This window comes from Mastomys coucha, unplaced genomic scaffold (assembly GCF_008632895.1).
Source record: "Mastomys coucha isolate ucsf_1 unplaced genomic scaffold, UCSF_Mcou_1 pScaffold17, whole genome shotgun sequence".
Taxonomy (NCBI): domain Eukaryota; kingdom Metazoa; phylum Chordata; class Mammalia; order Rodentia; family Muridae; genus Mastomys; species Mastomys coucha.
This window is the reverse complement of record NW_022196899.1, coordinates 21,499,787-21,513,763: the sequence shown is the minus strand read 5'-3', so window position 1 is coordinate 21,513,763 and position 13,977 is coordinate 21,499,787. Positions and strand designations below refer to the sequence as shown.

Genomic DNA, 13,977 nt, shown 5'->3' with positions numbered 1-13,977 from the left:
TCCCTCTGCCTCTCCCTCTGCCTTTCCCTCTCCCGCTCCCCCTCCCCTTCCCCTTCCCCTTCCCCTCCCTCATCTCTGTTGTTTTGCCTTCCATTATTAAGCTGCCTCTTTTAATTGCTTTGCTAAGGATGGCTGGCTTGGGACACAGGCTGTGACCGTCGTCGGGTTTGAACCAGGGTTCGGTTCCCAGAACTCATGTAAATGCTGGGCAGGCAACCCACCTGCAATCCCGATATAAGGTAAGCAGAGACAGGGATTCCTGGAGTAGGTTGGTTAGCTAGTCCCCAGGGAAGTGAAGGACCATGCCTGAACATATAAGGTGGAACGTGGCAATGGAAGACACCCAATCAAGTCACCATGCCAGCCTCTGGCTGCCTCGAGTGTGAGCACACACATACACGATCATGAATGCAAACATTACGCACATGAATGTAATAAATTTAATACTCACAGGGAACTATTGACCGATGAGTGTAAACTCAGAGATGTTGTAGGACTGGGGCATACCTCATTTCTACATAAACAATGAGGAAGAGAAAGGCAGGAACTAGGGTACACAGAATGGTCACAGGTTCTGGGTGCCCTCGGAAGGACACAGAGCACAGTGAGGGACTTCTGACCCTTTTGCTCAGCATGGGTCCTCAGAGTTGGCACTGCTGAGGGCAGATGTGTGCTATATTCATGTACTGACTTACGGAACTGATTTCCTTCTTTTTATTAAGTCATTGCCTTGATCATTTAAAGATGCAGGGTATGACAGCATCTTTGCATCTGCTACAGGAAACTCTTGTCTTCCAAATGTAGCAAAATACAGAAGAATATATGAAAACAAACACCAGAGCAATAGTAAAATCACTAAATTCATCAGCCAGGCTGAGAACAAGACTGCCTCTGCCCCAAATCTCCAGAGCGCCTTGTCAGTGAGTCCTTCATGGTGGTCCTCGTGTTTATCCTATGTCTTCCTGAACAGAACTACCTCCCCGCTGATTCATTACTTGGTTGGTATCAGCAGACTCGTTCAGTCGATCATGATGAAGCTTGCTTGCTTCATTCCAGGTTGTAGCTCTGAGATCTAACTGTGTCTATCTAATGTACTTAGTTGCCTTCTGTAACTATTTCAGAAAACTAACTTCTCACCCTACTCTACCTGGATGTTGAGGGTATGTCCAGAGGTTTGCTGTGTTATTCCAGTCCGTGTTCTATGGTTCATCCTATCTGTGAGCTGTGACACTTTTGTGTGAGCATGTATAGGCTTTATGTTGCAGAACTGGAATTCTGAGTGCAGGGTATGACAGCAAAAAACCTTCCAAGATGGCTGCTAGTCTGAGCTCCCTCCAGTAGTGGATGGCACTTGTTATTTTTTTTCCATTAATTTATTTATTCTCTCTATATCCCGATCACAACCCCCCTCTCAAGGGCCCACAGCCCCTCCCCCTCCCATTCCTCCCTACCACATGGACTAACCCACCCTGGCATAGGTAGATGGCACTTCAATGGCCTGATTAATGCTTATATTGCCCATTCTTTTGCCAATCTAGGTAATTTTAAAAGCTGTTACTGCCATCATTTCTATACAAAAAAGTGTTGGGTATCTTTTCTTCTATTTGTGGTCCTGGGATGTGTTTTTAGTGACAATATTACAAAACTCCCTTGCCAGTTTTTAATAGGGTATTTGTCATTTTTAATTTGAAAGTATGCCTTATGTGTTTTTAAAATTTTATTAAATATATATTCCATATTTGTATGTAGGGGGCTGGGGGGTATCCACTGAGAAACATCAAATCCCTGGATGTAAAATTACAAGTAGCTGAGAGCCATTCCACATGAGTGCTGAGAACTGAACCCAGGTCCTGTGCAAGAGCAATACTCACTGTTAGGCACAGGGCCATTTCTCTAGACCCTCTGTATGTGTTTTGAATATTAAATGCTTTACAAATATATTCCTTAAGTTTGTGGCTTATCTTTTTATTTCTTTCACATTTTGATTATTATTTCGAAACAACTTAGTTTCCATTTTGTCACCAGCAGAAAATGTCACAAGAACCAAAAGAAAAGAAGAGATGTGACTGAAAAAATTCTAGGGTAGAGGAGCAAGGGAGTATGTGGAGGAACAAGGGAGGATGTGGAGGAAGAAGGGGGGCATGGAGGAGCAAGAGAGGGCATGAAAGAGCAAGAAAGGCTGTGGAAGACAAAAGAAAGGCATGGAAGAGCAAGGTGATTGGCACCAGGACCAACTGAGAGAATAAAGGAGCAAATGGCTGTGCAGCACACACAGCTAAGAGAATGCCTCAGAAGCAGCTTACTGAAATCCTGATGGAGCAGGCATATCGCTGCAAGGGCAGCTGAAGGAGACACTGCAGGAACAAGGGCTCTGTTCTACTACCTTCAGCTGAAGGACCTCTTCAGAAGGGACTTAAAGAAGATGGTTCATGAACAGATTTAAATGTCAAAATTCCTTGTCCTAAAGAAGAGCCACTACCTGGTGCCTCTAAGGAGCTATGGGCTTAAAAGTAAGTCCCTCTAACTGGAAAAGACTGTTTTCGATTGTGAGGGAATAATGCCTCTGCATGCCTGTGTCTGTGATGCTGCGGACAGTTCCCAGATGCATGTCCAGCCTTGAACATGTCCCTATTCTCAGTCCTAAGAATACACTGGTGAATTAACTGAGGTCTCAGGATAAGTGAGCTATGAAAACAAACAATCAGAAACTGGCTGTGCTCTTAACACAACTGAGGGCAATTCTTGTAATAGTCAGAAAATAATAATAACAAACCACAGAGTAGTTACAGTTGAAATGAAACAATAGGCCTGTTAGATCTGCAAATGGTAAATGTATAAAAAAAAAGAACTAGAATTATGTAGTAAGTGTATGCTGAGATATAAGAAACAAAAGACATTAGTTTACTATTTCTGAGAAATAAATCACGTGAACTAAAGTACAACCACACGGCGTACGTCAGCAGGTGTAGACTATAGAGCTATATAAAAAGAACTCTAAGCTATTTCTTTTCTCTTTTTTTATAATGACCATTCCAGACTTCTGTGCATACTTGCATTTTTTTCTGTACTTTTCTTTTATTAAAAATAGACTTTTTTCATACATATATTGTGATTAGGTTTCCCTTCCCCCACCTCCTTCCAGACTCTACCCACTTCCCCTCTCACCCAAATCCACACCCTGTCTCTCATTTGAAAACAGACAGGGATCTAATAATGAGATAAAATAAGATAAAACAAAATCGAACAACCTAGAATAGAACAAAACAAAGGCCAAAAGCCAAAGCCAAAACACATAATAGAGACGGAGTTACACACATACACACGTTTTCACACACACAGAAGGAAATCCTTAAAATCACAAAACCAAAAACTGGAATTCATAGGCAAAGGACCTGGAAGGTTTATAAAAAAAAAAAATGTGTCCAGCAAAGCATTATGAAACAAAGAACCTCCCCAAAGACAAAGGCTACTGGATTCATTTCTTCTGTTGCCCACCTTCTGGGCATGGGGCCCAGTGAGACTCTGTTGGAGAAGACTCATCTGTCCTTTGTGAGCAGTTCTCAGCTGCAGAGAGTCTGGGTGAGGGATGGGGGTCTAGTGTCTGCTTTCTCCTCTCACCTGGCTTAGACCTGTGTGTGCCCTGCGCACACGGTCCCAGTCTCCGTAAGGTTAGATGGGTCAGTCCTGCTGTGTCTACTAATGTTGGTTTCCCTGGTGTCTTCCATCCCTCCTGACTCTTAACAATCATTCCACCTCCTCTTCTGTGCGGTTCTCTGAGCCCCGAGGGAAAGGATTTGATGGAGACATCCCATGTAGAACCGAGTATTCTAGGGTCGCTCACTCTCTGTCAAGCTGTAGGAGGAGGCTTCTCTGATGAGGACAGAGCAAGGCTGACTGTCGTGAGGTGGCATTTTGTGCCAAGGTCCTTCATGAGATTAGTAATAGTCGCTTTTCTCCTAGACACCTGGCCTACAGAGCCCCAGGTTCTTGGCTACCCCAGCAGTGCTAAATATGGGTTCCATCTCAGGGAGTGGCCTTAACGCCAGTCAGATATTGGTTTGTCACTCCCACAAGCTCCATACCACCTGTGTCACTAGGGTTTCTTGCAGGTGGGTCACCATGGTAGATGGAAGGGTTTGTAGCCAGCTTGGTGCTCATCTATCTCCTTTGGTAGCCTTCCGGCTACCTTCTAGCACCATGAGTAGGGGTGAAGGCTAGAGGAAGGCACCAGCTTGACCTCGCCTTGTTCAATGCATTGTGTAGATGTTGTCTTCAGCAACAGGGCCTGACTGTCCCTTTAGTGGAGAACCAATAGCCTTGGCAATAGCATGAGTTGTTTGGGGGTTCTCATGGGGCCCTTTTGGCCAAAAACTCGATTAGATGTTACTCATTCCTGGATGATGAGACATGCCCAGTGGGGACTTCATAGTCCCCATTATTTGGCAATTTCAATTAGATCACCTCCATATATATATATTTTTGGAAAGTTTTTACTATATTAGCTTTCTATACCACCGCCCAAATGGCCCTTGTTTTAGACGTCCCTCCTTATTTTTCTTCCCTTGCCTTTTCTCTCCCCTCATCACTTGATCCTCCCATTCTAGGCCCTCCCAATTATTCATCCATAATTACATTATTTCCCCTCCCTAGGGAGATCCATCCCTGCCCTCTAGTCCCTTATTCTATAGCTAACTTCCATGGTTATATGAGTTGTAGCCTGATTATTAAAGGCTTAATAGCTTATATTCACATGTAAGTGAATGCATACCATATTTGTCTGGGGGATGTCACTCAGAATGACTTCCCCCTAGTTCTGTGCATTTACCTGTGAATTTCATTATTTAATTATTTTAGCAGCTGAGTAACATTCCATTGTATAAATGTAACATGAAATTTTCTTTAACTGTTCATCTATTATGAATGAATTGATTTCCATTATCCAGACTGTTTCCGATTTCTGTCTATTACAAACGAATGGATGTGGTTGAGCGAGTGTCACTGTACTAGATGCAATGCCCTTTGAGTGTATGCCCAAGACAGCTGGATCTTGAGGTGGACTGATTCTCAGCTTCTGAGGAACCACCACACTGATTTCCATAGTGCCTGTACACATCTGCGCTCCCATCAGCCATGGAGGACTGGTCCCCTCACTCTGCATCATTGCCAGCATGAGCTGTCATTCAATGAGCTGTCATTCATTGATCTTGGCCATTCTGGCTGGTGTTCAATGAAATCTCAAATAAGTTTAAATTATTTGGATTTCCCTGATGAGTAAGGATGTTAAACACTTCTTTAAGTGTCACTCAGCCATTTGTGTTTACTTTTTTTTTTTTTTTTTCCGAGACAGGGTTTCTCTGTGTAGCCCTGGCTGACTTGGAACTCACTCTGTAGACCAGGCTGGCCTCAAACACAGAAATCCACCTGCCTCTGCCTCCCAAGTGCTGGGATTAAAGGCGTGCGCCACCACCGCCCAGTGTGTTTCCTCTTTTGAGAATTCTCTATTTAAAGCTGTAGCCTATTTTAAAAATTGGGTTTTCTTGTCATCCAGTTTTTTGAGTTCTTATATATTTTAGATATCAGTCCTCTACCAGATGTATATTGCTAAAAATCTTTTCCTATTCTGTAGCCCAATCTGTTTGAATGACAGTGTCCTTTGCCGTTCCATGAGGTCTCTTTATTAATTGTTCTTAGTACCGTGCTGATGGTGTTCTCCTTAGAAAGTCTTTTCCTATGCCAGTGAGTTCTCACCTTTCTTACTGCTGTGAACCTTTAATGCAGTTCCATGCGTTGTTGTGAACTCCAACCATAAAATTATTTTTGTTGCTACTTCACAACTGTAATTTTTCTACTGTTATGAATTGTGTGTGTGTGTGTGTGTGTGTGTGTGTGTGTGTGTTTTCTGATGGTCTTAGATGACCCCATGTAAAAGAGTTGTTCGGGTCCCAAAGGCTCATGACCCACAGGTTGAGAAACATGCTATAAGCAAGGGATGTTAGACTATGATGTTTTTTAGACACCTCTCTGCGTAGATATTTAAAAGACTCTATCTCTCCAGTCTTTCTAATTATGTATATACATATAGAGAGATATTCAAACCATGCTTACAGAAATATACATTCAACTATGCACCTATATAGACTGAGATATGTACATTTCCTTCAGTACTACATTTCTCCCAAGTTATATTCCAGATAAGATATTTCATTACTGTTAGATAGGAGAGGTTTTTTTTCTTGTCTCAGTGGAGGCTAGAGATGAAAAAGGCATAGAACTGCCAAAAACTGTCAAAAACACTCCATGACATTTAGTTTCTTAAAGACTAGGGAATTATCTTAATATAGCTGAGGAGCTACATTTTATTTAAAACAGATGAACAGGATTCCCAGAAGTGCCATCCACTATTCTCTCAACAACACGCACTCACGGTGGTAATGTGCTGGCTAGTTTCATGACAAGCTTGAGTCATCTAAAAGAATGAAACTCAACTCAATTCAGAAAATGCCTCAGTAAGACCTGGATGTAGGGCGTTTTCTTAATTAGCGATTGATGGGGAGGGTACAGCCCATTGTGGGTTGGTTCTATGCCTGGGCTGATGGTCCCAGGTTCTATAAAAAAGCAGGCTGAGCAAGTCCTAAAGAGCAAGCCAGTTAGCAGCATCCCTCCATGGCCTCTGCATCAGCTCCTGCCTCCACATGCCTGCCCTGTTCTGGTATCTGTCCTGGCTTCCTACAGTGATGGAGCGCAATGTTGAACCTCTTCTGGTATCCGTCCTGGCTTCCTACAGTGATGGGGTGCAATGTTGAACCTCTTCTGGTATCCATCCTGGCTTCCTACAGTGATGGAGCGCAATGTTGAAGTGTAAAGCCAACCTTGCTTTTGGTTATCATGTTTCGTTGCAGCAACTGAAACACTAACTAGGAAAGGTTATTCATTTTCTGCATCTCATCTACCTTTCCCGTGTTCATTCGTGTAACATAATATTAAATGAGAAATGATCCAGTAATGGGAACACAGGATGTCCAGTATATATAAACCTGGAAGGAGGCTGAGTATACACTCCTCTGACCCAGAAGATCCAATTCAGAATGTGCATGCCTCTCTCTCTCGAGCTAGTAAGAGGAAGAGGGTTTTATAGAAATACACCTTTATCCTTAAGTCAGAGAAGGATTTTGATCTTAAAATAGGGCTATGCCATTTCACTGAAACACCCTTGTCTCTCCAACTCAACAGATGTCAGCAGAGCTCATGGTTTGACATCTTGATTGAGGAAGAGTACTGGGAAGTGCACAGACAGCAATAATACTTTCACATCCTCCTCACCCTGACCGTCACTGACCTGGATCTGTAGGAAAGGCCAGATGGATGTGAGGTCAACACAAGCCACCCACAAGGCTCTCTTGTTTGAAATACCTTCCTTGATGATTTTCTCTCTCTCCAACCCCAGAAATCTAGTCCCATGGTTTCAAAATAAAAGTAAGGGAATAATGAAAAATTAATAAAATCGGGGATAGAGATATGGCTCAGCAGGTATAGACACCTGCTGCCAAGTCAAGCCTGATGATTGGAGTTCAGTTCTTAGGACCCTCTACACAAAAATGCACAGCACGCACAAAATCAGTCAATCAAACAAACAAACAAATAAGCAAGCATTTTTAGAGAACCAATGAAATCAGGCATATGAGTAAGTGAAAGGTTTAAGCCCCAGCTTCTAGTACTGTAATATGTGCAAAGTCCCTTCCGTTGCTCTGATTTCTAAGACTTTATAGATTAAAAACAAAAACAAACACAACAGGTTAGGAAGGATGTGACAGAAGAGAACTGTCTCTGAAACAGTCTAGGGCTACACGAGTGTCTCAGCTGCCAGGGAAGTGTGTGGAAGCGAGGGCAGCTGAGGCAGAGGGCTGTCAGTGACAAGAGGCACAGCCACAGGCCACACACTTACCAATAATAACTGTGTTATCATCAGCAATTAACAACTTGCTGTGGACATAGATGAGCTCAGTGACTAGGTTTCCTTCCAGCTCTGCATGTGTTCTCAGACCGCAAAACGATATGTAATTTATCCACTTATTACCAACTGTGAATCAAAAAGAAAATACTAAAATCAATATCACCATGCCCAACTAAGGACCATCAATTTTGTTGTTTTCCCAGATATATATACCATTTAAGCAGGTTACATAGAATACATGTATACAATATTGTAATGTACACGCACACCCCCCCATACCCACATACACACACACCACACACACACATTTCTTTTGTAAAATTTAACCAGGAAATCACAAGAGCATTTATATTAATGAGCTGGATGAGTACCCTAGCTTCATCCCGTCCCTGTAACAACCCTGTAGTCAAGCTTCATCCCATCACTGTAACAACCCTGTAGCCAAGCTTCATCCCACCACTGTAACAACCCTGTAGCCAAGCTTCATCCCTCCACTGTAACACCCTGTAGCCAAATGTGTCTTGGGAGGGAAGGGCTTTGCCTTACTCTTCCGGATCCCAGTCCATATCCGAGGGAAGTCAGGAGCTCCAGTCAAGAGCATAAGCAGGATCAAGCAGGATCCAGAGGAACAATGCTTGCTAACTCACTCTCTGGCTTGTTCTCTGGCTCATGCTTAGCTTTTTTCTCATCCATCCCAAGACCACCTCCCCAGGGTTGGTGCGGTTCGCAGAAGACTGGGCTCTCTCTATCAATTAACAGTGAGGGCAATCCTTTATAGACATGTCCACAGGCCAATCTGAGGGAAGCAACCCCTCATCTGAGATTCCCTTCCGAGATGACTCTATGCTATGTCCTTAAAGCTAATGATGACAATGACTACTTTTAAGACAGAAGAAAAATCATATTGGAATGTCTTTTGTCTTTTGCTGATGCAATCTAGAAATGTACTCCGATTTGAACCTTTTAACGAGTTGGTGGGTTAACTACTGAAGAGGGAAGGCAGAAAAGACAAAACAAGATTTCAGTGTTATGGCTGCTTCTGTCTCAGCTGACACCTGTGGCAGTACAGAGGATGAGTACATGTCAGAACCATAAAATATATGCAGCACATTCAGCACCGAACAGCATTTTAGTCTGTTTACTATTGCTACAGAGAAATGCTGCCAATTAAAGAGTCTTCCCCTGGGAAAGGGAGGAGTGCAAGTGAGCTGTCTTCAAGTCATGGCCACCGCTCTTGGGAACTCACAGCAGCTGTGTTTACCATTACAAGATGGGGCCCAGCAACATCGCATCATGGATGGGGGCGGGGCTTATGAGATTCCACCCTCCCTGAAGAGCTATTGGCACTTAACAGTTACTGGGAAGCTACTGGTGTAGCTACCAAGAAGTTGTCCATGCTCCTGAAAACAATGCTAATTAATCTCAGTGAGTCACTGGAAAAACTAAACTAAACAATATGAAAGTGGGAATGGGATTGGTTGGGAGGGAGGAAATGAGAGAGGGCAGCAAGAGATAAAAATGAAAACACATTGTAGGCGTGTGTACAACTGTCAAAGAATTCTCCCTTCTAGATCATTAATGTTAGGAAAGAGGGAAACTGTGTTTAGAATGAACAGTTCCAGGCTTGTACTGTGACTAGCAGCTCACTCAAGGCACCATGTGACAAGACCTGCAATCCACACCCAACTACAGTTACCACCATGATCTGGGGCTGAGTGTTGTCATAAGGTCTTAGGGTCCCCTCCCTCACAGCTGTTATCTTGCACAATGTCTGAGCCTCAGAACAAATGAAAGGACCCAGGCCATCATGAATCATGTTCTACATCATATCTTTTTCTTTAGGAGATTATGAAACATAGTAATAGATTGAGTAGAAACTCATGGTCTATTTGCCAATCCTCCCATTTCTTCTGAGGGTTTTCTACTTCACCATGGATGCTCTATTAATTCAGGTATCTTGGAAAGAAACTCAGGCTTAAGTTCACAGGGGAGTCTGGCACTGACAGATCACCCTTCATGTATGTGTGTGCATGATCTCAGAGCACTGACTGACAAAAAGAGCTAAGTTGGTATAACAGTGCTTCACATTATAGCATTCTACATCCGTGAAAACAAAAGTCCTATATACATGAAATACCCACAACCCTTCCATGTTACCGTATGGTAACATTATGAACATTATGTATGTATGGCACATTAGAACAATGTTTAAGGCCGGGCGGTAGTGGCGCACGCCTTTAATCCCAGCACTTGGGCGGCAGAGGCAGGCGAATCTCTGAGTTCGAGGCCAGCCTGGTCTACAGAGTGAGTTCCAGGACAGCCTACACGGAGAAACCCTGTCTCGAAAAAACAAAACAAAACAAAACAAAAGAACAATGTTTAAGTTCTAGGTGTGTTTAAACTGCAGCTGCAGGTCACATGAGATCTAGGACAGTCATGAGAAGGCCCAACACAAAGTCACAAACATCCTTAAAACATTGTCAGTTGGGAGATGGGGCACAATTTTTTGTAACTTGATTACACAGTTCTCAAGTATGAATTTTGTAGATGACAAGATCAAAAGATTGGATATGCCTGGCTAAAGAGAGGGGAGTGTGTCCTCTTTGAAGTTCTTCATGTCCATAAAATTCCTGAAAAATATTTCCAAAAATTCCTCATTTTCATCGGTATTGTAGAGCCCATTTCTCCAGAGATAACGGGATGTTTTAACCTGAACACTACGTCTCTGGAGATTACAGATCAGCGACTGGCTAGGGCTGGAATTCTTTTCAGGAATCTCCATTTCATCACAACTGCAGCTTTATTCAAAATAACTGAAGCAGCAACAGGAGCTGCAAGCCCTGCACCCAATTAGAGATGAGGAAGCCAGGCCTGTAAAACCCACCAACACTGAACGCTCACAAAAACAAACCCTGCAATGCCACCATTTGCTTCAGAAAAGGAGCATTCCATAACTAATCTTTTCTCTCCGTGTTTAGAACACCAACATCTCCCCCACAGAGAGGCCTTATTTTGACTTGTTGCCAGGGTGCTTAGAAACTTTCCAACAAGCAGGCTTACCATTGAAATTGTTTCTTGTGTTAAAATCCAATTTATTTCCCCCTGAATGGCAAAGGTGAGATGAAGGGTCTGGAGCCGAAGAAAACTGCTTTATTCACCATTGAGGGAGGAAAGCAGCAGCGTGTTTTGATTCCTGACTTTCCTGTAACCTCACCTTCGCCTTACAAGCATCAGGCAGTGTGGCAGGCACCTTTCCCACTCTGTTGTGTCAGTATGCCTTTTATATAGACTGATCCATCAAGCCATAGAGACCAAGGTGACACTCTGGGACATCTGCTGTCTCCTGGGTACAGTTGTGCAGTGTGCATAACTGTGTCTGAACACACAATAAGTAAAAACTTCCTAGACTTTCTAACCCTGACAGACATGTGTGTGCATGTATGGTACACCCGTAGGAAATTCAGGTCTATTTATTTATTTACTCACTCACTTATTTTGAGGAATAGAGTCTCGCTATGCGACCTTGCCTGTCCTGGAACTCACCATGTAGACGGAGGTGGTCTTGAACAGCCTCTGCCTGGTTACTGGGATTAAAGGCACGCACCATCACACCCAGTTAATCCTATAGTTTTAAAAGCTAACGAATCCTCTACAAATTCATAAAAATCCATAAATATTTCCAAAAGTTCTATAGCGTGAAATTTCCCATTTTTAGTTGTACGGTTCAGGGCTAGAAATAGGGTTCAATGGCAGAGTGCTTGCTCAGTGCATGCAGGGCTTTCTCTCCAGTCCCAGAAGTGCAAATAAATAAAGACGGTTCAGTAGATGGGTTTTTGGTGGTTTTGTTTATTTGTTTGAGACAAGGTCTCACTATGAAGGCCAGGCTACCTTCTAATTCAACGAGACCCGTCTCCCTCTGTCTTCCAAGTGCTGGCTCCATGACATGTACTACCATATATCACAGATTTGTTTTCCGTTTGAAGCAGGTTTTTTTTTTTTTTGAGATTTATTATCCATGTATCCTAAGTTGTCCTCACATACAATGTATATCTAAGTATGACCTTGAATGACCTTGAGTGTGGATGACCTGTATATCTAAGGATGACCTTGGATGACCTTGAATGCGGATGTATATCTAATGTATATCTAAGGATGATCTTCCTCCCTTTCTTCTGAATGCTTGGATTACAGACATGTACTTGGTCTGCGTTCTGAATGTTTAGACTTTTAAGAAGTATATTCGCAGAGCTATATAACCATCACCATGACCTGATTTTAAGACATTCATATCCCCATGGCCACCTACTTGGCATCTGATTCTACCTACTCTCCCCAGACCTTAGCAATCACCATAAAACTTTCTTTCTGTTGCTATGACTTCACCTATTAAAGAGATTTCATAAAAATGTAACCGTATACCATGTGGCCTCTTGTGCCTGGCTTCCTTCAGTTAGCCCAGTACCTACACGATTCATCCATACTGTCATGCATACTGTTTCATTGCTTTTTATAGTTTATCAGTACTAGCTCATCATTATGATTGACAGAGAATAGCTGAGCAGTATACCCAATGTGCTTGACTGGCCTTCATGTACACACACACAAGCTCATATAATGTATACATTGATCAGTTATTGGACATTGTATGGTTTCTGGCTATCTTGACTATGACCACTCGTGCAAATTTTGAATAGATGCATTTTTTTTATTTTTGCATATACTAAAGAAAATTTCTGGCTTATTCGGAACTCTATGTCTAAATTCTGAGGAACTACCGAACTGTTTTCAAATGACAATGCGCCAATTTGAATTCTCAACAGTAACGCAGGAGGGTCCCACTGTTCGTATGTCCTTGACAATGCCTGGTGTTATTTCAGCCATCGTAGAAGGGGTGAAGCTGCATCTCATGGTGGTTTTCACTTGGTTTCTCCCAATGGCAAGTGATATTGAGCATTTTTCATATATTTATTAGTTATCTCTGTATCTCTTTGAAATTAAATGTCTATTTAGGTATTCTATTTATTTTAAAAATGAGCTAATTTTCTCTTTTATTATTAGTTATAAGAATTTTTTTACCTAGTCTGGATACTAATCCCATATACACATGAGCAAACATTTTTCTCTCATTCTTTCCTTCGCTTTCTCATCCCCACTTAGAATGTACGTGTAGAGAGAGCTGCAGCAGTGTTTCCTTCCTCATCTATAATCATCTCACAGGTCATAAAGATGGCTGTGTTATGAGCTGTTTTCATTAAGTACAAGAAAGTACTATGAGAATGCCCGGACTTCTGCATAAACAGATGCAATAGATAGATACCTGCTGCTCTCATAGCTCTGTTTCCCTCATCCTTAAGACAGAGATGACCCACATGGGGTTGTGCTGGAGATACGTGGAGAATGCATACATACAGACTCCTTAGTGATTATTTCTATTATAAAAGTAAATCAATCACTAACACTTGCAGAGTATGTCCAGTGTTTCTCACGCATGGACCTCATGCACAGGTGTTTTCATTTGAACATTGGCTTGGGCGATTTAGTGAGAGAAGGTGGTTTACCTCTGTTGAGCGTTTTGTGAAGTGGCTCACATGTAAGCATATTATGTAACATTCACATTTACCAGGGCAGTATTTTGCTTGTCCATTTGAGATGTGTGCATGACGGGTTTTCTCTATTAGTTAAGTAGGAAGGTACATTTCTACTAGTGTGAGCTGCACCATTCCACGAGCAGGGCTCCAGACTGACAAGGGCATCCTCTTCACCTCTAATCCTGTTAACTCCTGTTGTTCCCTAGAAACGATTGCAGAAGAAAACAATAGTACAACTTACGCTCGGGCTTTAGCTGTCCAAGGATGGAGCTCTCCCCTCTGCACATAGTTCTGAAAACAGATAAAGGCACAGTTACGGAGGTGCCACACATGTAAAGGCACAGTTACGGAGGTGCCACACATGTAAAGACACAGTTATGGAGGACCACACACATGTAAAGACACAGCTATGGAGGACCACACACATGTAAAGGCATA

At 42.5% G+C, this 13,977-nt stretch overlaps 1 protein-coding gene across 3 annotated transcripts in view; it reads right to left on the bottom strand.

Annotated features, from left to right (window-relative positions):
- The window catches only part of Pld1 (phospholipase D1), a 208,772-nt gene that overhangs the window by 14,919 nt on the left and 179,876 nt on the right, over positions 1-13,977 (bottom strand). For all 3 annotated transcript variants that reach the window (XM_031376479.1, XM_031376480.1, XM_031376478.1), the window contains 2 exons: positions 13,781-13,830; positions 7,943-8,077 (listed from right to left, as the gene is read on the bottom strand). In XM_031376479.1, coding sequence (XP_031232339.1) covers positions 7,943-8,077; positions 13,781-13,830 — 185 coding nt within the window. The remainder of the gene's footprint in view (positions 1-7,942; positions 8,078-13,780; positions 13,831-13,977) is intronic.